This window comes from Mangifera indica, chromosome 8, assembly GCF_011075055.1.
Source record: "Mangifera indica cultivar Alphonso chromosome 8, CATAS_Mindica_2.1, whole genome shotgun sequence".
NCBI classification, from domain to species: Eukaryota; Viridiplantae; Streptophyta; class Magnoliopsida; order Sapindales; family Anacardiaceae; genus Mangifera; species Mangifera indica.
In genome coordinates this window covers 3708030-3733975 of record NC_058144.1, presented here as the reverse complement: position 1 = coordinate 3733975, position 25946 = coordinate 3708030, and the positions used below count along the sequence as shown (strand labels likewise).

Below are 25946 nucleotides of genomic sequence, written 5' to 3'. Positions count from 1 at the left end.
TTTACCTTTTATTATCTTGTATATCAACGTTTAAAAATAAAAATGAAAATAAAAAGTTGACTTGAACTCAATAAAATATTATATATTAATATTAAGAATAGTGGAAGTAGCCAAAGGCTGGTTCTGGCAATAGCCATTGTAACCGGAAATTTGCCTCTAATAACAAATAAAAAGAAGCAGACAGTTTTCCTGCGTGCGGCCGACGCCAGGGCACGTGGCGACAAAGGGCTCCGACTCGACTCTTTTTCCAAATCCATTCACCGAATTTCCGAAAATACCCTCATTCACCACGAAACCACCAAGCTGCCACTGACGAAGACATGTGTTTTGTCGGCTAGTGGAAAGCGCGTGACGGCATGTTTTTTGTCAGAGCCTGGAGAGCAGGAGAAGAAAGAAGAAAGAAGAAAGAGAGACTTCAGCTTCCATTTTTTCCACTGGGCTCCACCTATGGTGGGCTTTTGATTTTGTCGTATATTGTGGCTCGTGTTTATCTAATTAATGGCGAATATGGACACGCGTCTCTCTCAGAGTGCGCACGTTATGTAATGGGTCCTACATCCCCACAAGTCTTATTCTCAAAACAAATTGATCCGATGAACAACGCCCTTTAGTGTGACCCTCTTTGTGGCCCCCACTCTTGGCTCTGCTCGCACTCTGCAATCGAAACGTGCTTTATTCAACAAGCTTTAGGGAGTGAGTGATAGATTTTTCCTTTGACACATCGTGTAGGGCTAATGGTGGATCCTCCGCCGTTGATCTGTCTGATTAAAAAAAGGTGAGAATACAATACAAACAAATGAAGATAATAAGAGCCGTTGATTCTTGCTATGATAAGAAAGTGATACAAATATAGAATTCCTAAGATTCTCTAGAAATAAAAATATACAAATGTAAGATAGACAAGTATGTATAAGAAGGTCAAAATTGTAATTGAAGTGGAAGGATGTATGACGGTGGGTAAGCATGTGGTACACACATCCCATGCCAAACATATTGCCGTGTTGCTTTGCACCTTCTCGTTTTTCTCCGCTTGCTTTACACTTTGTTTTTCCTTTCTTTAAATGTGTCTGTCTTTCTCTATAATATATGCCTAATCTTAAGTGCGGCCCACTTTGGGTTTTGGCTTTTTGTGAGTTAGGTCAAACAACTGTAAAAGCTTTTGGTTTCTTGTGCCGATTGGGTCAATCCAACCAAACTGGGAACACAAATACAGATACCCCCTTTGGTATTTCTCCTCCACAGCCACATTAATCGATTAAAAATTTAATTTTTAATATTATATATTATATTATAATATAAAATATATTATTTAAAATAATAATATGTTAATCAAGATTTTAATTAATATATGATTATTTTAAAAAATATTATTAAAAATAAAAATTTCATATATATTCTATTTTTCTTATCGTATTATAAAATATATATTTTAAAAAATAATAAAATTTTAATTAATATATTATTATTTTAAAAAATATCATAAACTCATAAAAAATTTAAAAAATTTCAAATATATATTATTATATCATATTTTTTAATAAATTGTATTAATTTTTATTATTAATAAATATTATATTTTAAAATATATATAATTTTTTTTATCTCTATTATAAAATATTCATAGTCTATTATAAGATAAATACATGGCCACTTTTGTTCTGTTTTTGCCCTCTTGTTTTTGTGAAATTACAAAGCAGGTATAAAATTGCATCTTGTGGATGTTATTGACAAAGATTTCTGTCATATGTTTCACCCTCATTGGCTTTTGTTGTGCATGGAAGACTTTATAATGTTCATTGAATGTGAAGTGTTAAATAAAAAAACAAATTTACAATAAATAATTATATTTTTTTTCCTTGTCTGCGGTTGGGAAATGGGAATATACATTGGTTTTTGTCTTCTCCCTGTGAGTTGCTTGAGTGAAAAGTGTATTCAAGATTAGGTAGGCCAGCCAAAGTTTCTTGTGTAACAGTATTCTTTCGTTTTGGTCAATTTTTTTTGTATTTTTCAATCATGCCTCAAAATGGTCGAGGAGAAAGCTACGTTTATGCTTTGGCTTGTTTAACACAACTGGGTGACTTGTTCTTTTCTCTTGTTCAACACGTAATTATGGTTAATTGAATTTGCTATACTTTCTTTCAAGTATGTTCATGCCAACACCAAGTGGGACTAAAAGATTTCCTTTTTGAAAACTATACATAAATACTATGCTTTAGGGATAACGATGAATTAAAAAAATTGAAACAAATCCAAAAATTGTAAAGTCAATGTTCGGAGAAATATTAAATGCGAATAATTATTTGATATAAAACTGAACCATAGAAGATTAATGGAATTTTGGGATAAGAAAAATCAACTCCTATCTCAAGATTAGTCATAGTGGTTGTTAAATGGGTTGAGTCATGGTCCATGCAACCAAATTTCAATTCCTAGCTACTATAAAACAAATAAAATTATTGAAGAGAAACAAGAGACCAAGGGGTGGTACATATGTGGTTCCCTCTGGCGAGAGCAATCCTGACTTTTGGCTCTACAAAATGTATGTTGACATCCATGCCAATCGGGCTCTGCAAATCGCACAATACCAGTTCTTTTCTTATTTTATCTATCTTTTTAATATTTTTAATTATAAATAAATAAATAAATTGACAATCAACACAAAATTCAGAGATGTTTTTTTTTGTTTTGTTTAGGGTGTAACTTGACATGTGTATACATGTTTAGGTATGACAGTGACAGTAAGATATATAAATTATTTACCCATATGATGAATGATATCATTCATACTCCTATATAATGTAATGGACTGATTGAAATTGGGAATTTGGTATGAGATTTTGATAGTTTAACATTGTTCATAAGCTGAATCAAACGTAGAATGATATGAAATCCATATACAGTTGATTTTTGTTGCTTCCTGCGATAGATATTGCTCCTTTTAAGAGCTAGTATGGGGCCGCACAAGCCTCTCAAATTTTAACTTGGGCCGACCAACTTTTGAGAATGGTCAAACTTTCCACGAGGAAACGCATCATAATTATAGTACATATATATATATATATATATATATATATATATATATATATATATATATATATATATATAAGGCCAAAAGATTTATTCTCATTCAAGATATAGTAAAATCTCAAATTTTTATTCTCTAACCTTTAAAAATTCAAATATTTATCTATAATCAAATTTCTATTAAAAGTCTCAGTTAAAATTAAAGGTAAAACTGTTATTTACTAAAAAAATTTAAAAATTAAAGTTCATCACGTTTTTCTCTCAAAGTTTAGAAATTTTACAATTTCTTTCTAACTCAAAGTTTAAAAACTAACAGATACCCCCTTTCGATTTGTTCCTCTTCTCTTTGATGTTAATTTGTCATCTCTAATTGTCAATTATCCTCTCTACTGTCTTATTTCTCCCTTCCCTCTTTGGCTGTCTTTGATTGAGATAAAAATGATCAATCTTCATTTTGGTCGAAGACAATCGAAGAAGGAAGGGAGAGTGATTAGAGGGGAAGATAAGATGGGAGGAAGGACAACTGATTACTGAAAATGATGAATTGGTGTTAGAGAGAAGAGAAAAAAACCCTAAAGGGTATTTGTTAGTTTTCAAACTTTGGGTTGGAGAGAAATTGTAAGTTTTTTGAACTTGAAGAGAAAAATATGATAAAACTTTAAATTTTTTAGTGAATGAAGATTTTATCCATAATTTTAATTAAGATTTTTAATAAAAATTTGATTATACATAGGTATTTAGATTTTTAAAAATTAGAAGACGAGAGTTTGAGATTTTAAAGTCTTTTGGCCTATATATAATTATTGGAGTTTAATGTGCACTATCCTTAATGTATTGCGACGGATAATTATAAAATGAGCTAGTGATCCGTTCATTTTCTTTTCAAAACAACATCGTAAGGCAAACGGAAACAAGTAAAAGCTCTTTAAATCAAAATTTTATTTCCCTAACTAGCCACACTAGCAATCTATCTAAAACGATAAACGAACAAAAACTGCTCTTACCTAGACACATCATCGATCCACAAGGAACCCAAACCACCAATCAAAATACATTCCTATCATCTGTATAAACGAAAACAATATGTTCACTCTCATAAAGTGTTTCAAACCCTCCAAGCTTACTCACTCTCCTTGTTTAGAAAAAAAGTCCCAAATCTTTTTATTTTAAAAAGGGGGAAAAAAAAAAAAACAATGAGTTCAGAAGAACCAGCAACCAAGCGCGGTTCAGGCAAGTCTAAGAACACCGAGCGTTTGGCATTAAATGCGAATAATTATTCGATATTAACTGAACATGTACAAGGAAGGAACTGTAGAAGAGTAATGGATTTTTGGGATAAGAAACTCAACTCCTATCTCAAGATTAGTCATAGTGTTTGTTCAATGGATTGAGTCATGGTCCATGCAAACAAATTTCAATTCCTAGCTACTATAAAATAAATAAAATTATTGAAGAGAAACAAGAGACCGAGGGTGGTACATATGTGGTTCCCTCTGCCAAGAGCAATCCTGACTTTTGGCTCTACAAAATGTATGCTGACATCCATGCCAATCGGGCTCTGCATATCACATGATACCAGTTCTTTTCTTATTTTTTTCTATCTTTCCAGTATTTTTAATTATAAATAAATAAATTGACAATCAACACAAAATTCAGACATTTTTTTGTTTATGGTGTAACTTGACATGCGTATACATATTTCGGAATGACAGTAACAGTAAGATATAAATTATGGGGCCGAACAGGCCCCCCGAATTTTAACTTGGGCCGACCAACTTATGAGAACGGTCAAACTTTCCATAAGGAAATAGATCATATCATGGCGAGTTTATCTTGTGCACCAACCTTAATGTACTGGGCCGGGAAAAAACGAAATGGGCTAGTGATCCGTTCATTTTCTTTCTTAAACGACATCGTAAGACGAACGGAAACATGTAGAAGCTTCGTAGATAAAAATTTTGTTTCTTCGACTAGCCACGCTGGCAATCCGTGTAGAGTGAGAATTCACCAAACAAAAACCACACTTAAGTCGACACGTCACCGATCGGCTAGAAACCCAAACCACCAATCAAAATACATTCCTTTCATCCATATAAACGAAAACAATACGTCCACTCTCATAAAGTGTTTCAAATCCTCCAAGCCTACTCACTCTCCTTGTTCAGATAAAAGTCCCAAATCTTTAAAAAAACCAATGAGTTCAGAAGGACCAGCAACCAAGGGCGGTAGAGGCAAGTATAAGAACACCAAGTCGGTGACTCGATCACATAAGGCTGGTCTCCAGTTTCCAGTAGGCCGAGTCGCTCGCTTCCTTAAGAAAGGCCGATATGCGGAGCGTGTTGGATCTGGCTCTCCGGTCTATCTCTCTGCTGTCCTCGAGTATCTTGCTGCTGAGGTATTCACATTTTCTTTTTCGTTTATTTATTAATTTTTTTTTGTAAAAATTTATACTATTTCTTGATGATTAAGTGGTTTGGTGTTCTCGTGTCTCTAGGTTCTGGAGTTGGCTGGAAATGCAGCGAGGGATAACAAGAAGAACAGAATTATACCCAGGCACATTCAGTTGGCTGTGAGGAACGACGAAGAGTTAAGCAAGTTGCTGGGGTCTGTGACGATTGCAAACGGAGGTGTTTTGCCTAATATTCATCAGAATCTGCTGCCCAAGAAAACAGGGGCCAGAAAGGGAGAGATTGGTTCCGTATCTCAGGAGTTCTAGGGATTGTGAGAATAGTTTAGGATGATTTTGTTGATATGCATCCAGTGGAAGTTGGATTCCATTCTTTTGTGTAAATCCCAGTTTGGACTAATGTTAAAAAACTTTTATCTTTCCTTCCAATCATTAATTGTCGTAAACAGCTCGATAGAAAGTAATGAATTTTGGATTCACTTATTTTAAATATATTTTCAATAGGTAAAAAATCTTTTTCCACTCTGGAATACCTCACGTGCAAGTTTTTATTTAAATAAATAATAAAAAATTACAGGCTGGCAATCCGTGTAGCGTCCTACGAGCCAATCAGAAGAGACTACGTGCCTTTTCTATTTTTCTATATAAACTTGCATTCCTTGTTCAGGCCAGTCTACAGTCTTCACATCAGCGAAAAGTGCAAAGGTTCTTCCTTTTGGAGATGAGTTCAACAGGATCAACCAAGGGGGGCAGAGGCAAGCCCAAGTCTTCAAAATCCGTCTCCAGATCTCACAAGGCCGGTCTCCAGTTTCCTGTCGGCCGTATTGCTCGTTTTCTTAAAGCCGGAAAATATGCCGATCGCGTAGGTGCCGGTGCTCCCGTCTACTTATCTGCCGTGCTTGAATACCTTGCCGCAGAGGTTCGTTTCTTTTTTTCTTTCTTTATATTGTTGATCTTTTGCAAAATGTAATAGAAAATGGCAATCTTTTTTATGTTAGGGTTTATCTCTTGGGAAATGTTAATTCTAATTATCTTCGTTTATTGTTTTTTTATTTTCTGTTTATAAATTGGGATCGTAGGAATTGATTGCTTATGCCATTCGCAAGTGGTGAAGTTTGCGGTTTTTTTTTTTTTTTATATGAGAAGAAAACGGGAGAAGTCGTAATCGAAAAGGTTTTAAGCTTTGATTTTACAAAGTCGGGAATCGTTTCTGGAAACTTTTTTTTTTTTTTAAACTTGAATTCAATTTAATACTTCTAATGATTAGAGACATAGGAAAATAGTAATTATAACAGCAACTTCAATTTAGTTTTCGGTCTGATTCATGTTGCGCCCATATCAGGTTCTTGAGCTTGCTGGCAATGCTGCAAGGGATAACAAGAAAAATCGTATTGTACCAAGGCACATTCAACTTGCTGTGCGGAATGATGAAGAATTGAGCAAGCTTTTGGGCACTGTCACCATTGCAAACGGAGGTGTTTTACCAAACATTCATCAGACTTTGTTACCCAAAAAGATGGGGAAAGGGAGAGACGATATTGGTGCTTCACAAGAGTTTTGAAGTGTTAATGCTCTTGAATTCTAAAATAGTAAATTCTAAGTTTGGTTCCTGTAAACCCTGATTTTGGGTTTTTTTTTTTCTGGCCTCAACGTTGCTGAGACAATAATTTTGTTATTTCGACTCTCTTTCTTGCTATTTATAATATCAGTGGAATGAAAAGCTCACAAATTCTTTTCCTTTTGGTTATGTAGCTTTATTTGAACGAATAATTGTATGATGATTTCTGTTTTCTTGGGCACGTTGCCAGTGGGAAAGTAGAATGAATCACTCCCAGTTTGCCTTTGTTGTCTGTGATGTTTTCAGAAGTTTGGCCATGCTTCCCATTGATTGGCGTCGATGTTGTAGCTGATTGACATGATCACTCAGTTTTAGAACTCAAAAGTCAAAACTATACAATTTCATTTAATTTTTCTGATCGGGACTGGGCGTAACCACGAACAATGTCATCACTGCAATTCTTCGAGCAAGTTCAAGTAGTCTGAACAACCATCAGTGCCTTTTAGTATTCACCGTCACCAAGCATTGGCTGCTTTGAGTACCTTGGCATCATCTGTTAATATTTATATATTTAAATGGATGGATTGCAAATGGGGATGTAGCTCAAATGGTAGAGCGCTCGCTTTGCATGCGAGAGGTACAGGGTTCGATCCCCTGCATCTCCAGGATTTTTGAACGAATGCACTTTTTAATTGTGGTTTTCCCAGCCAGAGTACGAATTTCTTCACTTGGTGGTTCTTCCAGGCAATGTTGGTTCCTCTTTCAAATTTTTGCTTGGGTTAGATTTCTTTGCTTTCGCTCTTGCAATCACGATGTCATTCTCCGATCAATCATATGTACTATAACCCTCTTTTGTTTCCTATAGTGACTTTCGGTGAGCATAGTTTGCCGTCTCAGTTATTTCACCTTCTCGACCGGGCTTTCCAGTCCGGAATCTGCTTCTTCCACTCCACTGAGATGTATGCACCACTTGTTGAAATTTCAATTTCCGCCAAAAAAAATAAAGAGTTTAGTGTCTTTATTGTAAACCTTGCAATTAAATGAACTTAATTCCGCAGTGTTCTAATTTTTGATGGGGATGTAGTTCAAATGGTAGAACGCTCGCTTTGCATGCGAGAGGTGCAGGGTTCGATCCTCTACATCTGCAGGTTTTTTGAACTCGAAGTACTTCTGATGGTGGTTCTTCCGGGTAATGTCAGTATCTAATTTTCCTTAAGCTCTGTAGTTTCTGTATCCAAATTTTCCGGCCGGAACACACATTTCTTCTCTTGGTTAATCTCACAGGCAAGGTCAGTCCTCTGGTTCAGCTTGCTCCGAATTTAGCTGTTTCAAAGCTTTGCTTGGGTTAGATTTCTTAGCCGCTCTTACTATCACTATGTTGTCTCCAATCGATTATAACTACCGTGAACGCTCGTTTGTTTTCTTAAAGGAACCATGACTTTCGGTGAGCAAAATTTGCCATTTCCGTCATTTCACCTTCTCGACCAAGCTTTCCATTCCGGAATCAACTTCTTCGACTCCGCTGAGATGTATGTACCACTTGTTGGAATTTCAAATTTCACCTAAAACATAATAATTTGGTGTCTTTATTGTAAACTTGCAACGAAAGGTATCCGGTGCCACAACGTGCTGAGACTCAGGGTAGGAGTAAGGAGTATTTTTGCCGTTGGATGAGAGAGAGGAAGGAAGATATCTCATAATCAAATCTTCTTTGCTTCAAGGGTTAACTCTAAAAATTTTGTTTGCTGTTTGGTTGTTTTATCTTGCACTCTTTTGTTTACTCAAGACTATTATGCGTCTTTTAGTATAGTTGCAACTCATTTGCTTAGCTTTTTAACCGAAAACATATAGCACATGGTTCACAAATGTGCATGCATAAAGATGTAAATTGTATATATTGTTTAGAATGGTTTTGCTAGAATTTTTGAGATTCAATGACTGTATGGTTTGTCTTGCTAGAATTATTGAGATTCAATAACTGAATGTTTTATCTAAGGTGCACCTTTTTTTTCACTCATACTCTCTGAAATTCTGCAGGTATTATTATTTTGTTATGAATCTTTCTTTGAATTCTCAGAATGTTGAGAATTGTGATGCTGTATTGCTTGCAGAATTGTTCTGCTTTGATTTTCATGAAACATTTTTAGCATTGCAATCTCAGTCAGCTGTAGGTCATTATGAATTTCAGTTTTCTGTATGACTTAATTTTCATCATTTGTAGTCTGTTCCGTAAAATAACAATTCTGTAACAGCACTCAAGAATTCATAATTGCAATCCAAGTTGGAGGGGATAAAGATCGTTGACAATTGAGTGAGCATACCAATAAATATGAATTTTGGGATTTTTGGGGGCGTTTTGCAGGTCACCTGGTCAACTTTGATTTTTCTTTTGTTCAACCTGACCCAATTGTTTTATGGTGAATCATGGTGTTTTTGTAGATATGTTCCCATGTTTGGAGAAAGTCAATTTGATCCAACTAAACAGTATACTTCAATTGGTGAAGAAGAACAACTTGTTGCCCTTGGTGAATCTGTTGATACTGGTAAGGTAGTTGATGATTTCTGTGTCTTAATTGTTGTACTCTTGCTAAGGCCGCATCTGGTAAAATGAATTATTTTTCTTTGAAGATCGGGTATATTGGACTGAACAATGAAACTCCATATGGAGTCATGAAGTTTCTACAGGTTGCTGAAAAGTTTCCCCATAACCTGAAAATATTATCTGTGCAGCTTGTGTGGGTCATTCTATCTCCTCTCCGTGAGGCTTTCTCTGCTTTTTCTCCATAATCCCCTCTTTCTCTCTTTCACTCCAGGACTGTTATATGACTTATTCTCTTTACAATAGAATTCCTACAACTTATTCTGCGGAACTTTTGATTCTGGACTGGCTGAATGCCGTCATCGTGAGGGGCATGCCATTCATTTACATTTGGTTGAAATGAATTACGTACCTGCAGCCTGAGTTATTGGAATTCCTTTTTAAGGTTCTGTCCTACTTTCTCCTCTCTTCAATGTATTTGTTGTGTCAACATTCTTTAACTTTTTACGATTTGGTTATCGGCTTACATCCCTCTGGCAATCGGCATACTTTCAGGGAAGTACTTTTCAGTTGATTGGGGTCCAGCAGATGCTTGGTTGAAACTTTTTAAAGGTTTATTTGCAATTCTTTGGTTAATCTTTATGTTTTGATGAAGTAAATGATAATTGAATATTTTTCAGTTAAGCTGTTTGTCTCTCTTAGCATTCTCAGAGAAGTATTCGGAAGGGAATCCTGATACAATCTGTCTAATAGCATGATAAAAGCAGCTACTATGGTAAGTGGATTTCTGTCAGTTTTGAAGTATTTTAATATTTTGTGACAGTAGCAATAATATATTGCAGGAGCCAAGATGGGGGAACTTTAACATATCCCAGTGCAGAACCAAATTGATTTAGAAACTTGAATAATCTGGCCAGAAAATTGCTCTTCCTTTTAGCGTTTACCTTTACCTTTTACCTGGTATCTGGAGAATGCTCTTTTCACTGACTATTTTCATCCTTTATCTGATGTCAATAATGATGGAGCATACTGTTAGATACCTGAGCTCCTTCTTCCCCTGAAACCGTAACACCTCTCCTCAGCAATCCAGAAAACTCTTCTGCACTCTCTGTTCTCAACCCACACTCAAGCTAAATACATTTTCCACAACACTAGACATTTCAGATTTCCACTTCCACCAGGTATCACAGGTTATCAAATCAATATAGCAACTTTCATTGAATCAATTTCAGCCTACAAAAATCTGATAATGAAACAGTAAAAATAGAAACAACTTGCATGGCGCTCAAGAGGCCAGCTCTCTTCCTCTATCCCTTTACTCCAACACTGAATTCTCGATTCTTCCTTCATTCCCCTTCAGATTTTGTTTCCAGCTTTAGTTTCCCATCCATAACTGTCACCCCACTCTCTTCCTGCTGTGTTCCAGCTTCCTGCCTTTGTGGTCCAAATTTCTTTCCCTTGAATCTGCCATCTGTTATCTCTATTCTTGTTCCACTTGCCTCCTCTTGATTGTTTTGCATTTGCTGTCTCATCTTGCAGGAATTATAAACATGGGTCCTAACACATACGCCATTGCATCTTCTGATATGTGGAACAATGTGAGGAAATTTTTTCTGAACTTAGTTGTGTATTTTTGTGTGTGCGATGTATTCAGCTTGTAGTTTTAAGGTTTCATTCTTAAGTGGGTACAGAATATCATTGCACTTTCAGGAAAACTTTTGAGTAGAGACCAATGGGGTACCCGTAGTGAAGGTTGCCTTGTAGTCTATTCATCTTCTTGTTGTCTGTTGCATTGTACTATGACTAATCAAACACTTCCATCTTTTTTGCAGGGAGTATCCTGATGTTGCAAGAAGATATGGATATGGTCATCATCCTGTATCTCTTGCAATTGGTATAAACTCTCCCTCTATGTATGTGTGATGCTTCTTGAAACATGTTGATGATGATTTATTTCCGCAACTTTTTTTTTTAAAATTTTTGTGTCCCATAGTTAACATAGTTTCTTGCTAAAGGTCATTACATTCATTTTTTATATATGAAAATTTCAGTTATGAGCTGCTGCCTGATGCAATAGATGGTTCATTACTGAGTGTTTATTCTTTTGTGTATGGTCTCTTATTCATGGATTATACTGAGAGAGTGGAAATTTTTACCTTACCCAGATGCTCATGAATATAATGCTGTCCAAATTAATTTTGGGTAGTTTGTGGTTTAAGTTATTAAGGACAGAGTTGAGAGTTTTAAAAGATAGAATTGCATATAGTCTAGAATTAGATACGATAAGCGGCTTTTCTTTTTTCTCCTTTAATTCTTCTAGTATCATTTTTATAATTTGTGAAAGAATGTACTACAAGCCAATTTGATCTACAATTATCTCAATCATGTATCAAGGGATGCTAATCCTTTTGGGGTCTGGATTTAATCATTAAGAATTGACAAGTAACAAAATTTGAAGCAGAGAAATGGAGAGTTCATGAGCCTGGTTTGCCAAGGAACTGTTTTGAAGAACAATATTAACCATGCTAATGAGGTTTTATGTCTCCTTTTGGTTGAATTTATAATTCTTTTCTTATTTGAAGCCATTTACAAAATGGATATCACAAGTTTTGGTTACAGGTTTCTGGACATGTATGCTCATAGGCTTGTGTATCTTTACAGTGGAGGACTTGTTATGTGCTCTTCTACTTATGGCCCTTGAGTTAGCTGTTTTTTTGGTGTCACGGTGCAGCATTTGTTTTGAACACCCTTTCGTTGCAAGGTCTGAAATTGGAGCTACCAAGTCAAAAACAGCTTCAGGAGGTTATAAATGCATGCCAGGTTGAGCTCACAACCCAAAAGTATAGCAGAAGTCAACAGAATCTTTGCAAGGTTTCATAATCCACGTCTCTGTTTGGTATTGTTAATGTTGATTTCCTTGTTTGAATATACCCTGAAAAGTGTATTTGTTTCTTCATGCCTATTAAGTGTGTTACTATTTCAGTACTCGAATCAGCAAAACCTTGTTTTTATTTGTAATTTCAATGTCTTACTGTTCCTGCTTTGGGCTCTTCAGCCACAGCAAGGCCGGCAACAGAGAAAACAGCAACAGCTGCAGCCGCAAAGATCAAGTCCCTCCTCCCATTGCTGCTCTCCTTTCCTTTTTAACATCGGCATTCAAGTATAACCTTTTTCTCCTTCAGCACCGCTTCTCAAAGCACTTGCAATGACAAGTCTCCGGCGAGCGGTTGCTGGAGACTAGTTCACAATACTGGCACCCCCAAGGAAAAAGGTGGTCATCATGGTCATTGTTGCCATTTCTGCACTTCCTGATGTTTTGGGTTTTGTAGTTGGTTTGTTTATTTTATGGTTTTGGTTGGCTAAAAGAATAGACGATTACAAGAGTGTTGGAGGAGCATTCACTCTCTGATTTCAAGATAACCTTTGTTCTTTGTGCGATTGTGTGGGTGGGTCCAAAAACCCAAAACGCATATATTTTTTGGGCAGGTACCCATAAGCAACCTGGTCGAAATGCATGAGGCAGTTCCCTTTGAAGAAGGATGGAAAGAACAGAAGTATCTGAGTGAAGTTGAAATTTTTGAGCATGCATTGAATCTTGATTGTTTTTCATGTAACAACAGATAAAGATGATTATTATGAAAACAAAGCAGCCGCTACATGCGCCTCGATTATCATGTCATAGTGTCAATTGATTGGAGTGGATTTGTTTAAGGTTATGGTATGGGCCAGTCAAGCATGGGCCTTAACAAGCAGAGTCATTGTCACATGATTTAGTTGGTTTGAAAATAACATGAACACAGGTCATGCCAGGTCAGATCGCATCATCTGGTGTACTCTCTAAGAAATGCAAGGGGAAACATTTTTTGGGACGTGTAACAAATACATATAATTTCCCTTAAGGGTAGTTTGATTACAAAGTAAACAAGAAGGCATGATAATAAAGTTTATATTAAGACTAAATTTTTGATTTATGTGATATTTTATATATATATATATATAAAAGGTTGATTATTAATTTTTTCTTATTTGTTGTGATTGCAGATTTCGGTCACAGAAGGCAAAGGCTGGCGTGAGTAGTTACGCTAGACTTTTAACATTAAATTGTTTGGGGGGATTGATTTTTTTGGTATGGAATGGCTGACGACTCTTCTGAGTGACTAATCCACAACAGATACCAGCACAGCATAGATAACTTGAACTTTAGACCCACCACCGCCGGCCTCCACTCCCTACTCGGCTACTCCTCTCTCTCGTTCGCTCTTCTACTACACCAACACCAAGCTCTACCTCCCTATCTCTCCCAGTCCAAATCATTGTCAAAAACCCGGCCTCACCACCATTCTCTCTCTATTTTTTTTTTAATTTCAATTATAAATAAAGAGAATTAGAGAGAAAGAAGAGGGTCCGGAGCCTCTGTCCGGGCCCGCTCGCCACCGCTGCTACTAACAACATTATCATCGTATTTCGATCTTTTAGGGTTCAATTTTTATATTCTTTCAATCTTTAGAATTGTCTCGATGTCCATGAACTCCAAGCCTTGGCTACATCCGGCTCCGACCTACCGAACCTTAGAGACTCTTTGGGATACGGAGGAGGATGCACCTGGTCCCCGATGCAGTCATACTCTCACTGCCGTTGCTGCTACCAAGACTACTGGTCCTCGTCTTATTCTCTTCGGGGGCGCTACTGCTATTGAGGGCGGAGCTGCCTCCTCTGCTCCCGGCATCAGTTATCGTCTTTCCTTCATTTTCTCTCCGATTCAATCTTCTCTAATTGAGCTCAATTATATCTATTTATTTTTTAAATTTTGTTATAGGATTGGCTGGCGTCACCAATTCAGTTCACTCCTATGATGTTCTTACCAGAAAATGGACTAGGTTAGTATATTTTCTTTCATTTTAATTTCAATTTTTTGCATTTAACTGACTTTGGATTAACATTTCAGCTGCTTTTTTTTTTTGGCTGCAGAATTAGACCTGCTGGTGAACCGCCTTCTCCTAGGGCTGCACACGCCGCTGCGGCCGTTGGTACAATGGTGGTCTTTCAGGTGATTACTGGAAAATCGTGATTTTTGGAAGATTCTTTTAGTATTAATAACTCTCTATTTTCATGAATGTTGGTGTGTGCTACTGTGCTTAGGGCGGCATAGGTCCTGCTGGTCATTCGACTGATGACCTTTATGTTCTTGATTTGACTAATGACAAATTCAAATGGCACAGGTCTTTCCTTGTTACCTATTTTGACTTTCTCATTTAACATTCATTTTCTGCGGTTTTATGAATGCTTATCTGGATTGCTGTTTAATGTGAGTGTAGAGTGGTGGTACAAGGACAAGGCCTTGGCCCTCGCTATGGCCATGTAATGGATTTGGTTGGTCAAAGATATCTCGTTACCGTCAGTGGCAATGATGGTGAAACATTTTGCTCTTCCTTTTTTTAGATCTTTGTCCATGTGTTTCTTTTAATCATTTTGTGTTGGTGAAGCTATTGTGTGATAGCTTGAGTTATCAGAAAAAATAATAACATTTATTATCCTTTTTTAGTCTTCTGTAGTTTAGCATGGTTGAATTCGATTGCCTTTGAGTCATTATTGATGTAATTGACGTCATCTAGCTAACAGGATGGATGATGATTTGTTTTCCCGATTATTTTGTATTTAATCATTTACTGTTTGCAGGCAAAAGAGTACTCTCTGATGCTTGGGCTTTGGATACTGCCCAAAAACCATATGCTTGGCAGAGGCTGAGTCCGGAAGGTGATAGACCTTCTGCTAGAATGTGAGTCTCTAGTTGAAAAACAATTACAAAAATACTTATTCCTGTATTATCTTAGCAATCTTCATTCTATCATCTTACAACAGTATTTTGCAGGTATGCTACTGCTAGTGCTCGCTCTGATGGCATGTTCTTGCTTTGTGGTGGAAGGGACTCATCTGGTGCGGTATGGTAGTTTTTTTTTCCTTAAAGGAGAAACAGGGCAATCAATTTATATTTTGTATCCATGCATCACTATAGGTTGTAGCTCAAAATTGTATTATCATTCATGCATCCTGATGGAAGGGAAACATAATATTTACAAACACAAAAGATGCAGGTAGGTTAACATAATCACAATAAATAATCAACATATGATCTTGCACAGTACTAATGCACAAGAGTCAGTATTAACTTTAGTCTATGCACTGTTGTAAACATGTTAGTTTATGCAGTTCCTTACTGTTGTTTTCTTCCCTAGTTTATTCTGTCTATCTGTTTTCTTTAGGGAATTTTGAAGTTACACTTTACTAGTTGCTTTTGCTTTCAGTAACTTTTATTTATATCCCTTGGACATGCATTCCAGAATGGATTTGTACTGGGAATTGTATAGGAGTACCATTTGTCCCATCTTAAACTTACATTGCTTGCAAAGCGTATACAAACTTCATTTTTATATTCTTATCAGAAGAAATAAAATTTCACACTGGCAAGTTTGGAGAAGAGGAATGATATATTTATTGAGATGGGAAATGCAAGAAGAAACTTGTTGTCAGTGGATGCAAAAGAAATTAAATTAGAGTATACATAGAACCTCATTAAAAGAATTGTAGAAAATTATTAATATTTATGTCAATTTTGTATTGGAGACTTCGTAAATTTCATAGATGAATGTTGAAACAAATTTGTGGCATTTCCCTAGTAAGAACTTTGCAAAAAATATTACTTGCACTTGGGATTTCCAAATGATTTTTCCTTAGATTTTGCAAGTTGCCACTTTTAGCTAAGGATTCAAAATGTATTTTTTGTTTTTGTTTTGATGAACCTAATGTTACAGATATCATTGAAGTAACTTCTTTTTCTTAAGCTACAATTGGTGATAGGCAACCATGCTATTGTGTAATCTAACTCCCAAGTCAAGATTTCTTTGAGAAGCATTCTGTTGGATTTATTGATTGCTTTTAATCTTCCACAGCCACTGGCAGATGCATATGGGCTGCTCATGCATAGGAATGGTCAATGGGAGTGGACTCTAGCTCCTGGTGTGTCTCCTTCGCCAAGATATCAACATGCTGCAGTAAGTGATGATTATAATGGAGTCCACTAAACCAAATTGTTTGTTGAGAATACTAATAAAATTTCCTCAGGAGACTGCATTTTATTTTGTAGCAGTGACCTAGTTTGGAAAGTCGGTAGTGTTAATTTGCTTAACTCTCACCGTTATAAGTTTTTTTCTTCGATCCTACCTGTCATGAACCTGACAGTGTTTGCTATTAGGTTTTCGTTGGTGCAAGATTGCAAGTTACAGGAGGTGTTCTTAGAGGGGGACGTTCAGTAGAAGGCGAAGCAACTGTTTCTGGTAATATTCTTAGTTAGTAAAAATAGGAATAGGAAAAAAACAATACTGGAATTATATGGGTATGATATGACGAATACTGAAAAGTACGTTTGTAAAAGTATGGTCATAAAATTTAAATGATGGAAAAATACTAAACATTTATAAATAAGTTTAATGTGGCACATTATCAATAATACGCTTAAAAAAATACAGTTTTATCAATCCTAATTTAGCTTTTTTTTTATTGGAAAATCTGGTTAAAATCATCGTAGCATTTCAAATCAAAGTATTTAATTGACGATTAGAGCTAATATAATACAATACATAATCGATATTCAAATTATAGTCTTAGTACTCTCAAACACAATCATAGTCAAGATTTAATTATACTCTCAAACACATAACATAGCTAATTAATAAATTATGATAGTTGATTTTTCTATTTTACATGAGGAAATTTAACAATAATGGATTATTTATATCCCACTTTCATCTTTTATAGTCGAATTAGATTTAAATCATATAGAGATTATCCATAAGAATAATAAAAGAATTCAAAAGTAAATATTAACAAAATATCTATCTTCAAATCTTAGTGATTGTGCTATAGAACATGATTAATCAGACCACTATCAATCAAGTTAAAGATTTTTTTTACAACAAAAACAGTGAAGGCCAAAATCTATCATTGCAAGATTATTTAGGTATAAATATGACAAAATAACCTCGATTAGGTCACCGATGTGAACTATTGTGTTCAATGATCAACAATTGAAGGATAAAATTATAAGTTAATTGAGAAATAGAAATTGAAAAGAAAAATATGGGATTGTTTGGGGTTTTTCGATTTTGGAAGAAAAGGAATGTAAGTTACCACTATTTGGTTTGGGTTTATATACCTTATCTAAAACGATGTCATCTTATGTCTTGCAAAATAACCTTTTTTTAATCCTTTGTTAAAGAAAAAAATTATACAATACAACAACTTATAATGCAATTATTTAATACACGTTTAAACGGCAAGCATATAAAATACGTGTTTGATATGTTTTATGTTCAAAGATACAACAAAACGTGTTTCAAAGGGTAAAATACGGCAAACACATTTAATACGCTAATAAAACCTGTATTTACTAACTAGGGTAATATTTCTGTCTTTGCCTTTTCTGTCATTATGCATGTACTTGCAACATAACTTTTGATGTCTTTTATACTTTTCATTTGTTTCTTATTCCCCAATGTTATCTCTATTTGGTAGTGTTGGACACTGCTGCTGGAGTTTGGTTGGATAGAAATGGACTTGTGACTTCCTCACGCTCCAGCAAGGGACATAGTGAGCATGATCCTTCTTTGGAACTTATGTGTCGCTGCCGTCATGCATCTGCATCTGTTGGAGTTCGCATATATATTTATGGTGGTCTCAAAGGAGGTAAAGATTGTAAATACAAACTGGAAACTGCAAGACAATTAAAACATAATTTAATATTTATTTATAATTTTGTTAGACCTTTTGTACCAAATTTAGATTTTTTATGGAAACAAAAGTTGCAATTTCAGTAATGAAGGCTCATTTAGAAAAGTTAACTTTTCTGGTATATTTTCCACATTAGCCTTAAACTTTCAGTTACGAGATATCCCTGTGATTAGGTAGTTTTAAGTCCCTTTTTTTTTTGTTGGTCTGGGGTAAGGTATTAAATATCAACGAACTTTCAGCAGTAGATAAATTCATATCAACTCCGCGCAGAAATGAGAATTTTGGATCTTTGACTGCTCTGACCACGTATTCAGCTTTTTAAAGTGGTTTATGTGATGTAAAGGTTTAAGTTTGTCTATATTGTGACATGACATTTGATCGGCTGTTTTCTTTTACTTGTTTTCTCAACATAATTGCTTTAATCTGTGCAGATATTCTGCTGGATGACTTTTTGGTTGCAGAAAATTCACCATTTCAATCTGACATGAATTCTCCTATAGTAACATCCGAGAGATCTCCAACCATTACTAGTCCCAAATTTAATCAATCTAATTTAAGTTCTTTTCCAACCATGACTTCAGATGGAGCAGAGATTCCTTCATCTGGAGGCCTGAGGTTTTGTTTTCATGACTCTCTCTATTAAACAGGATTTTGACTCAGCGTAATTGGGATAATTCAGTAATGTGTATTTTATCCAGCAGCATGGACAAAAATTCCATGGAGAAACTGAGGGAGGCTTCTGCTGCTGAAGCTGAAGCAGCTAATGCTGTCTGGCAGGCGGCTCAGGCAGCACCTGCCAATCCTGCCGATGAAGCATCTGTATCTGATGATAATTCACAAGCTGCTGAAACCATTTCCGATGGTAGTGACACTGAGACAGATGTTCGCCTTCATCCTAGAGCTGTATGTCCTTTTCATCAATATCATATATCCTGAGTGGTTTCTGAATTGCTGGACTACAGTACCATAGTGTTTCTTTTTTATAGGTTGTGGTTGCCAAAGAGGCTGTAGGGAATCTGGGTGGGATGGTAAGGCAGTTATCATTGGACCAGTTTGAAAATGAGAGCAGGCGAGTGATGCCATCAAATAGTGACCTGCCATATCCTGCTAAAAAGTTCACCAGGCAGAAGTCTCCTCAGGGCTTGCATAAGAAGGCAAGTGTTACCAAAAATATTTTTGTTTTTCACTTTGTATTTATATTGGATATTAAATTTTTTGTGTTCTTGCAGATTATTTCTACATTACTTAGGCCTCGAAACTGGAAAGCTCCTGCTTATAGGAGGTTTTTCTTGGATTCATATGAAGTGGGTGAGCTCTGTTATGCAGCTGAGCAGATTTTTATGCACGAGCCCACAGTTCTGCAGTTGAAAGCTCCCATTAAAGTTTTTGGTGATCTGCATGGACAGTTTGGTGATTTGATGCGATTGTTTGATGAATATGGATTTCCTTCCACGGCAGGAGACATAACGTAAGTTTGCTATTGGACCTCTTTCTTAGAATCACCCTCTCATAATCAAGATAAGTGATTTAGAGAATTAATTATGATTCAGGTTTGTTGATCCATATTTGAAAATTCAGGGTGAAAATAATAAAAAACCCTTCTTGAACCTAAAGGGAAACCCAGTGATAAGTATTGGGATTTCAATGTTCTGAATTAAGGTGTTGTAAATTAATAATTCCAATTTAATTTAGGGAGAAGGACTATTTCCCACCCAACTTTTGATGCGTTTTCAAGATGCCACCCACGTCAGATGAAAATCCAGTTTTCCCACCCATGACCAAAGTGCCGTCCATTTTTTCAATTAGGAACAGGGGCAAAATCGTCATTTACTATTTAAAACATTAAAACTTTAAAAATTCACCGTTTCCCCCTTCAGGTTTCAAAAAGTAAATAACCCATCCTCAAAGTTTGAAAACTTTAATTTCACCCCCTAGGGTTTTGCTTTCTTCTCCGGCCACCACCGACGGCCGCTGCAATCGATCGATGGGAGATCTCCGACTACAAAGGATGACGAAGGAGATCTGGACGACGCGACGATGAAGAACAGACGGAGATCTGGAAGAACAGATCTGGACGACGCGACGAGCGACGAAGGACGACGAAGAGTCGTCCTTCGTCGTCTGGGTGGAACGACGAAGAGAGACCTCTTCGTCGCATTGTGTGACGAAGAGATCTTTGTCTCTTCGTCGCATTGTGCTACGAAGAGATCTCCGTCTCTTCGTCGCACTGTGCACCAGGAGAAGGAGATCTCCGTCTCTTCCTTCTTCGGCCACCACCGCCGTCGCACCAGGAGAAGGAGGAGGCAGGTGACTACGCCGGAGACGACGTCGGGAGATGAAGTGACAGAATGGGGGTGAAACTGCTAGTTTTGAAAGTTATGGGGGGCGGCTGTTTTTTTGAAAAATTTGGAAACCCTAGGTTTGGGGGTGAAAATGTTAGTTTTCAAAGTTTAAAAACTTTAGGTAAGGTGAAATGTTAGTTTCTAAAACCTAAGGGGGGTGAAGGAAACCCTCACATCAATTTTGGGATGAAATTTTGCAGAGGGGTATTTTTGTCATTTCATCTAATAAGGGTAAAATAGACATTTTACCCTTATGCAAACAGAAACCATCCAAATTAACAGCTCATGGGTGGGAAAACTGGATTTTCATCTGGCGTGTGTGGTATTTTGAGAACGCATCAAAAGTTGGGTGGGAAATAGTCCTTCTCCCTTTAATTTACAATGGGATTCCATTTAAGGATGTATCTGATGCAATAAACCTACATTTGATGAATAAATTAATTGATCGTAGTGTCATCAATTTTTTTTTATCAAAGTCCAAACACTGGAATTCAATCTAGAGATTTTGAGCTGTTCCTTGAAATCTAAAGAATTGGTATTGATGAATCAAGGTTTAAGCTTGGCTGTTGATTTTGCTGGGCTTCATTCATTGGAAGGGAAGACTTGAGATGATCTATGTGGATATATTATCTTTCAAGTTAACATGGAGTTTAAGAATGATGTAAAAAGTAGAAATTGAGGATTTAAAACAGTGCAGGGAGAAAAGTCTAGATTAGGCTGAACTGGTTAAAACATAAGAATCCTTGCTGCTTGATTGAGATCTTATTGCAATTTCAGCGGTGATCATGTGGAAATTCTCATGGAAAGTTTGAGTTGGTACTGTGTGAGGGTGAAAGGAGGCCTAGGCTGAAAAGACTTTGGCAACACTAAAAATTAGATAGTTTCTAAACTCTGCATGTCCATAGAGTATGATTTTTTGTGTGTTTTGCTTTAAGTCCTTTGAATATGTTACACAAGAATCAGCATCCTTCTACATCATTTTAGTCCTGACCCACATGAAAGTTATATTGCTTCTTGTTGGTCTCATGGCTATAACAATTCTAGTTCTAGAGAAGCTCTCTAATAACCTGGGAAAGTGAAAGAATTTTTGCTTGAGGGCACTGTCCATTAACCACTATAAAACAAGTTCCTTAATTTTCTCTGCAGTTCTTTCATCAGCTATCTATTTATGTTTCAGGTATATTGACTATTTGTTTTTGGGAGATTATGTTGATCGAGGGCAGCACAGCTTGGAAACTATAACTTTACTCCTTGCTCTAAAGGCAAGCTTCTGCCCTGCTTGGAAACCATAATTTTATATTGTTTTAGTGGTTTTATGCTTGGAATTTTGCTGTTTTAATTTATTTGTATAATTTACTTTGTCTGCAAAGACAGGTTTAGTGTGAAGTATGATTTTGCTTTATCCCTTTTTTGAATGTCTTGTCCTTTTTGTCATGATTTTGTAGATTGAGTATCCTGAGAATGTTCATTTGATACGTGGAAACCATGAAGCTGCTGACATTAATGCGCTGTTTGGTTTTCGTCTGGAATGCATTGAGAGAATGGTCTGGATTAATATTCATATGTAACTTTTCATGTGAAAGTTAAAATGCAGTGATAAAATATGTATTTACAGGGAGAGAGTGATGGCATATGGGCATGGACACGCTTCAACCAACTTTTCAACTGTCTTCCACTTGCAGCGCTTATTGAAAAGAAAATCATCTGTATGCATGGTGGCATAGGAAGATCTATACATTCAGTGGAGCAGATAGAGAAGCTTGAAAGACCCATAACTATGGATGCTGGATCTATAATTCTGATGGATCTTCTATGGTATGTTTGTTACCTGTCTGTCCAATTTGAGGACAATCTCTGTTTGCACTAATTTTTTCTCTAACATTTTTTTTTTTCAAAAAACAGGTCTGATCCAACAGAAAATGATAGCATAGAAGGTTTGAGACCAAATGCAAGAGGGCCTGGTCTTGTCACTTTTGGGGTAAGGCTGATTATTCAGTGACTACAAGCTGAATGGAGCATTGGTTTGTTTGCATTACATGTATGAACAGTTGAACACAACTTCTATCTGTTAAAAGGAATATATTACCACATTCCTCAAAATTTCTTCACTATAGTTCTACTGCTATGACTTGAAGCTACTATAATTGACATATGAGTTTGCATTATGTACCATGTAATCTTATGCATGCTTAATATCTTAGCATATAGGGGGCAATTCTAAACAAGGGATTCAAATGAGCATATTACTTGGAACTACCTTTTTAATTGCAGAAAGTGACCTTAGCAAATAGCAGGCAAATCTAAACAAGGATTCAAATGAGCCTTTAACTTGAACTACCCTTCTAATTGTGTGAAGTAACCAAACTATTAAATGAGTTAATGAAAGTTACATATTGTGGCCCTCACATGTGAATTTTAATTTCAAAATGCATTTGTATATTATTATTCATTTTTCTGCACAGCTTTGTTTAATTAAGTTAAAATATTTTCAAATTCAACTGTTTGTTAAGTTACTACTACTGAATGATCATATTTTTCTTATTTTTAAACTCTGGCCCTACCTTGGGTTTATCTTGCAGCCTGATCGAGTAACAGACTTCTGTAAGAAAAATAAATTACAGCTTATTATTAGGGCGCATGAATGTGTGATGGATGGATTTGAGCGGTTTGCTCAGGGGCAATTAATTACTTTATTTTCTGCTACCAATTATTGCGGTAAGCATAATAGGCTGGACTTTCTCCACGTCTTCTGCTAGCTTTTGCAACCTAATTGAGTATATGCATGCAGGAACTGCAAACAATGCTGGAGCTATATTGGTAGTGGGCAGGGGATTGGTTGTGGTTCCAAAATTGATTCATCCCTTGCCGCCACCCCTTCGGTCACCTGAGACATCTCCAGAGCGAGCCATGGATGACACATGGATGCAGGTAACATACATGCATTTTAATGTTTCAACTATGACTTTGGTTGACTAACATCACTCACATGGTACAATGGTGTGGCATTATCACCCTGCAGGAGCTTAACATTCAAAGACCACCAACTCCTACACGTGGTCGCCCACAACCTGACTCTGACCGGAGCTCACTTGCATATATTTGATACATCCGACTGATTTTTGTAACTTATGATATATCCAAAGTCAAGCAGCATACTGGCCACCTGCCAGGCAGGAACAAGGTATCATGCTGGTGTTGTATTCTTTGATATGTAAGTTGCTGAGCAGAAGCATTGTTTAGTGTACACAGAGATTTAGGGTGTCTTTTTAAGTTATAGCTTTCAGCCAATGAGTATATGTAAATTTTAGTCTTAAGCATAGAATTTTCGTCATCTGGACAGATCATATAGCAAGGGGAGGGATTGGTTTGGCGGCCCGTGTATTGTAATCTAAATTCTGATTGAAATTTTTTTTTTTTTTCATTATAAGTTGATTATTTAATGGTACTATGTTATAATAATTTTGAAACAGATTTCTCAAATCTTCCCTACTGCCCAGGTCTTTTTTTAAACTAAACTTGTTGTATTTCAGTATTGAGCTTGCTTATGATGATAGTATAATGAATAAACATGATGGGAAAAGTTAGTTGGTTTGCAGAACTACGTTTACATATTTTCAAATATACAAATAATTAGATACATAAATGAGATATTATTAGAGAAATATAATGTAATTGGTCCAAAATCTTCGGATCAAAGTTATCGGTGATTAGCACTTGATTTGTTTCAGACAAATAAAAATTAAAGCTAATCTCGGATTTTCTGTGATGAAATCTCTGGATCCTTCTAAATACTGAAATTTGAAAATTATAAATAAGGTTCTTAGTCTAATTGCAAGTCTTTATTACAAATCCTCCTGGCCCTTCATATCAGGGCATTGAAGCAGAAGGAACACCTTGCTGCACATACTTGTTAGAGTTATTAGGATCACGAACCCAGCTAATTTTACTCATATTTGGTGTCTCTACAAACACCATCGTAAACTCTCCAACCTTTTCTATTTTCCCTTTCTTGCCTGCTCTTAGCACCAAATTGTTGTGATGTGAGAAAGAGAATATACCATTAGTCAAGCGTACAATGTCACCTGCTTCAAACGCCTCACATTCATCTTGCCAGAACTGGAAGTTAACTGCAGCTGTCTCGTCAGCCACGAGCCCCAAACAACATTTGTACTGCCCTTCCATTGTCGTTGTTTTGCTCTTTTCTAGGATTATGAACTGCGTATTTATGTTGTTTTGAGCTGATGGCGCTATGTCTTTGAGAGATACCATACTTGGTGCGTCGATTTCTATTCTCAACTTACCTGCAAATAAACAACACACAACACACAACTTCACTCGTTGCATGTTTCATTCGATCGTTTCTACAAACATCTTGAGGAACAATTGTTATCACGGTCTTATCTGTTCTTTTAATTAGACAGAGAGAAGAAATAAAAGTTAGCATAGCAAGCAGAAAGTGAGGGAAGGGAAGAAGACTGACATACCGTTGGCGTCGTGAAATGGACAGCCTCGCAATCGAATTTACTCCGAGAATACATTTATATATAGCGGCGATAGCAATCAGTGACCAATGGGGCGAGAACCTGGGCCATGTGGTTTACGCGTGCGGTAACGAGAAAATACCAAGTAAGCAGACTAATTCTAACCAATTTGAATAATTGGAGTAATATTATGTTTATTGATTTTAAGTATATAATTATATATTTATATTTATATTTATATATATTATTATATAATTAGATATTATTTTATTATTTATTTAAAATTATTTAATTATATAATAATATATAATAAAAATGTGTATAAATTGATGAATATATATAATTCTATTGATAAAACAAATAGTAATGTTTACCTGATTAATCAAAATTAATAAATATCCATTTTATAAGTTGAAAAATTATCATTTTATTTACTTTCCCTTAAAATGTAACATAATATATAAATAAAATCTGATATAAAATAAAAATTTATCATTTTAAAAATTTTCGATTTTTAAAGTGGATACCTACCATTTGGAGTAATCATTTTCCCTTTCGTAAATATTAAAAAAAATCTGCCTGCCTTAAAAGTGGATCCTTAATTAATGATGCTGGCCTGTCCTCCCAAGGAAAGCAAAGCAATGCAAATTGCATTGCAACGGGAAGGGGCGGGAGGGGATCTCAATCCCCGTTCCCATCCCCGTAGGGGATATCAATCCCCATCTTTGACCTATCCCCATTATGGGGATGAAAATAATTTTTCATCTCTTCCTCGTAAAGAAAAATCATCTTCTCATCCCCTCTCCGTACC

General features: G+C 36.0%; 4 protein-coding genes and 1 non-coding gene across 7 annotated transcripts; 4 read left to right on the top strand and 1 right to left on the bottom strand.

Annotated features, from left to right (window-relative positions):
- The first annotated feature begins 5137 nt into the window (after nucleotides 1–5137).
- Nucleotides 5138–5860, top strand: LOC123222567 (histone H2AX-like). The gene is made up of 2 exons (XM_044645411.1): nucleotides 5138–5419; nucleotides 5519–5860. The coding sequence occupies exons 1-2, from the start codon at nucleotides 5219–5221 to the stop codon at nucleotides 5738–5740; spliced, it is 423 nt and encodes a 140-aa protein (XP_044501346.1). The 5' UTR covers nucleotides 5138–5218; the 3' UTR covers nucleotides 5741–5860.
- Nucleotides 5861–6091: 231 nt separating this feature from the next.
- Nucleotides 6092–7168, top strand: LOC123222568 (histone H2AX-like). The gene is made up of 2 exons (XM_044645412.1): nucleotides 6092–6350; nucleotides 6774–7168. Exons 1-2 carry the CDS (start codon nucleotides 6153–6155, stop codon nucleotides 6990–6992), a joined length of 417 nt encoding a protein of 138 aa, XP_044501347.1. The 5' UTR covers nucleotides 6092–6152; the 3' UTR covers nucleotides 6993–7168.
- A 413-nt stretch (nucleotides 7169–7581) lies between these two features.
- On the top strand, nucleotides 7582–7654 carry TRNAA-UGC. Its single transcript has one exon. It is a non-coding gene; the product is annotated as a tRNA-Ala (tRNA).
- A 75-nt stretch (nucleotides 7655–7729) lies between these two features.
- On the top strand, nucleotides 7730–24134 carry LOC123224575 (serine/threonine-protein phosphatase BSL1-like). 2 transcript variants are annotated; one of them, XM_044648309.1, is made up of 34 exons: nucleotides 7730–7948; nucleotides 8048–8183; nucleotides 8274–8333; nucleotides 8419–8518; nucleotides 8599–9532; nucleotides 9618–9747; nucleotides 9835–9973; nucleotides 10084–10140; nucleotides 10231–10303; nucleotides 11068–11126; nucleotides 11361–11422; nucleotides 12190–12399; nucleotides 12584–12799; nucleotides 13570–14256; nucleotides 14345–14405; nucleotides 14497–14575; nucleotides 14668–14747; nucleotides 14844–14938; nucleotides 15205–15304; nucleotides 15398–15467; nucleotides 16476–16577; nucleotides 16778–16859; nucleotides 18097–18267; nucleotides 18744–18927; nucleotides 19014–19215; nucleotides 19299–19466; nucleotides 19542–19780; nucleotides 21832–21916; nucleotides 22100–22198; nucleotides 22270–22469; nucleotides 22557–22632; nucleotides 23234–23369; nucleotides 23443–23582; nucleotides 23674–24134. In XM_044648309.1, the coding sequence occupies exons 14-34, from the start codon at nucleotides 14046–14048 to the stop codon at nucleotides 23755–23757; spliced, it is 2664 nt and encodes an 887-aa protein (XP_044504244.1). In that variant the 5' UTR covers nucleotides 7730–7948; nucleotides 8048–8183; nucleotides 8274–8333; nucleotides 8419–8518; nucleotides 8599–9532; nucleotides 9618–9747; nucleotides 9835–9973; nucleotides 10084–10140; nucleotides 10231–10303; nucleotides 11068–11126; nucleotides 11361–11422; nucleotides 12190–12399; nucleotides 12584–12799; nucleotides 13570–14045; the 3' UTR covers nucleotides 23758–24134. The 2 variants fall into 2 exon arrangements, with proteins under 2 accessions (XP_044504244.1, XP_044504243.1); XM_044648308.1 differs by having other exon boundaries at nucleotides 19011–19215.
- A 150-nt stretch (nucleotides 24135–24284) lies between these two features.
- Nucleotides 24285–25298, bottom strand: LOC123224576 (SOSS complex subunit B homolog). Of its 2 annotated transcripts, none has more exons than XM_044648312.1 (2): nucleotides 25139–25298; nucleotides 24285–24955 (listed from the first exon to the last, which is right to left on the bottom strand). In XM_044648312.1, exon 2 carries the CDS (start codon nucleotides 24921–24923, stop codon nucleotides 24522–24524), a length of 402 nt encoding a protein of 133 aa, XP_044504247.1. In that variant the 5' UTR covers nucleotides 24924–24955; nucleotides 25139–25298; the 3' UTR covers nucleotides 24285–24521. The 2 variants fall into 2 exon arrangements, with proteins under 2 accessions (XP_044504247.1, XP_044504245.1); XM_044648310.1 differs by having other exon boundaries at nucleotides 24285–25055; nucleotides 25139–25297.
- Between the last annotated feature and the right edge of the window lie 648 nt (nucleotides 25299–25946).

Bases quoted from the DNA above. Each gene is read 5' to 3' on its own strand.
- LOC123222567 (XM_044645411.1), top strand. From the start codon at position 5,219: ATGAGTTCAGAAGGACCAGCAACCAAGGGCGGTAGAGGCAAGTATAAG. The intron at 5,420-5,518 runs GTATTCACATTT...TCGTGTCTCTAG, and splicing joins TCGAGTATCTTGCTGCTGAG to GTTCTGGAGTTGGCTGGAAA.
- LOC123222568 (XM_044645412.1), top strand. From the start codon at position 6,153: ATGAGTTCAACAGGATCAACCAAGGGGGGCAGAGGCAAGCCCAAGTCT. The intron at 6,351-6,773 runs GTTCGTTTCTTT...CGCCCATATCAG, and splicing joins TTGAATACCTTGCCGCAGAG to GTTCTTGAGCTTGCTGGCAA.
- LOC123224575 (XM_044648308.1), top strand. From the start codon at position 14,046: ATGTCCATGAACTCCAAGCCTTGGCTACATCCGGCTCCGACCTACCGA. The intron at 22,470-22,556 runs GTATGTTTGTTA...TTCAAAAAACAG, and splicing joins ATTCTGATGGATCTTCTATG to GTCTGATCCAACAGAAAATG. The intron at 23,370-23,442 runs GTAAGCATAATA...ATATGCATGCAG, and splicing joins TTCTGCTACCAATTATTGCG to GAACTGCAAACAATGCTGGA.
- LOC123224576 (XM_044648310.1), bottom strand. From the start codon at position 24,998: ATGCAACGAGTGAAGTTGTGTGTTGTGTGTTGTTTATTTGCAGGTAAG.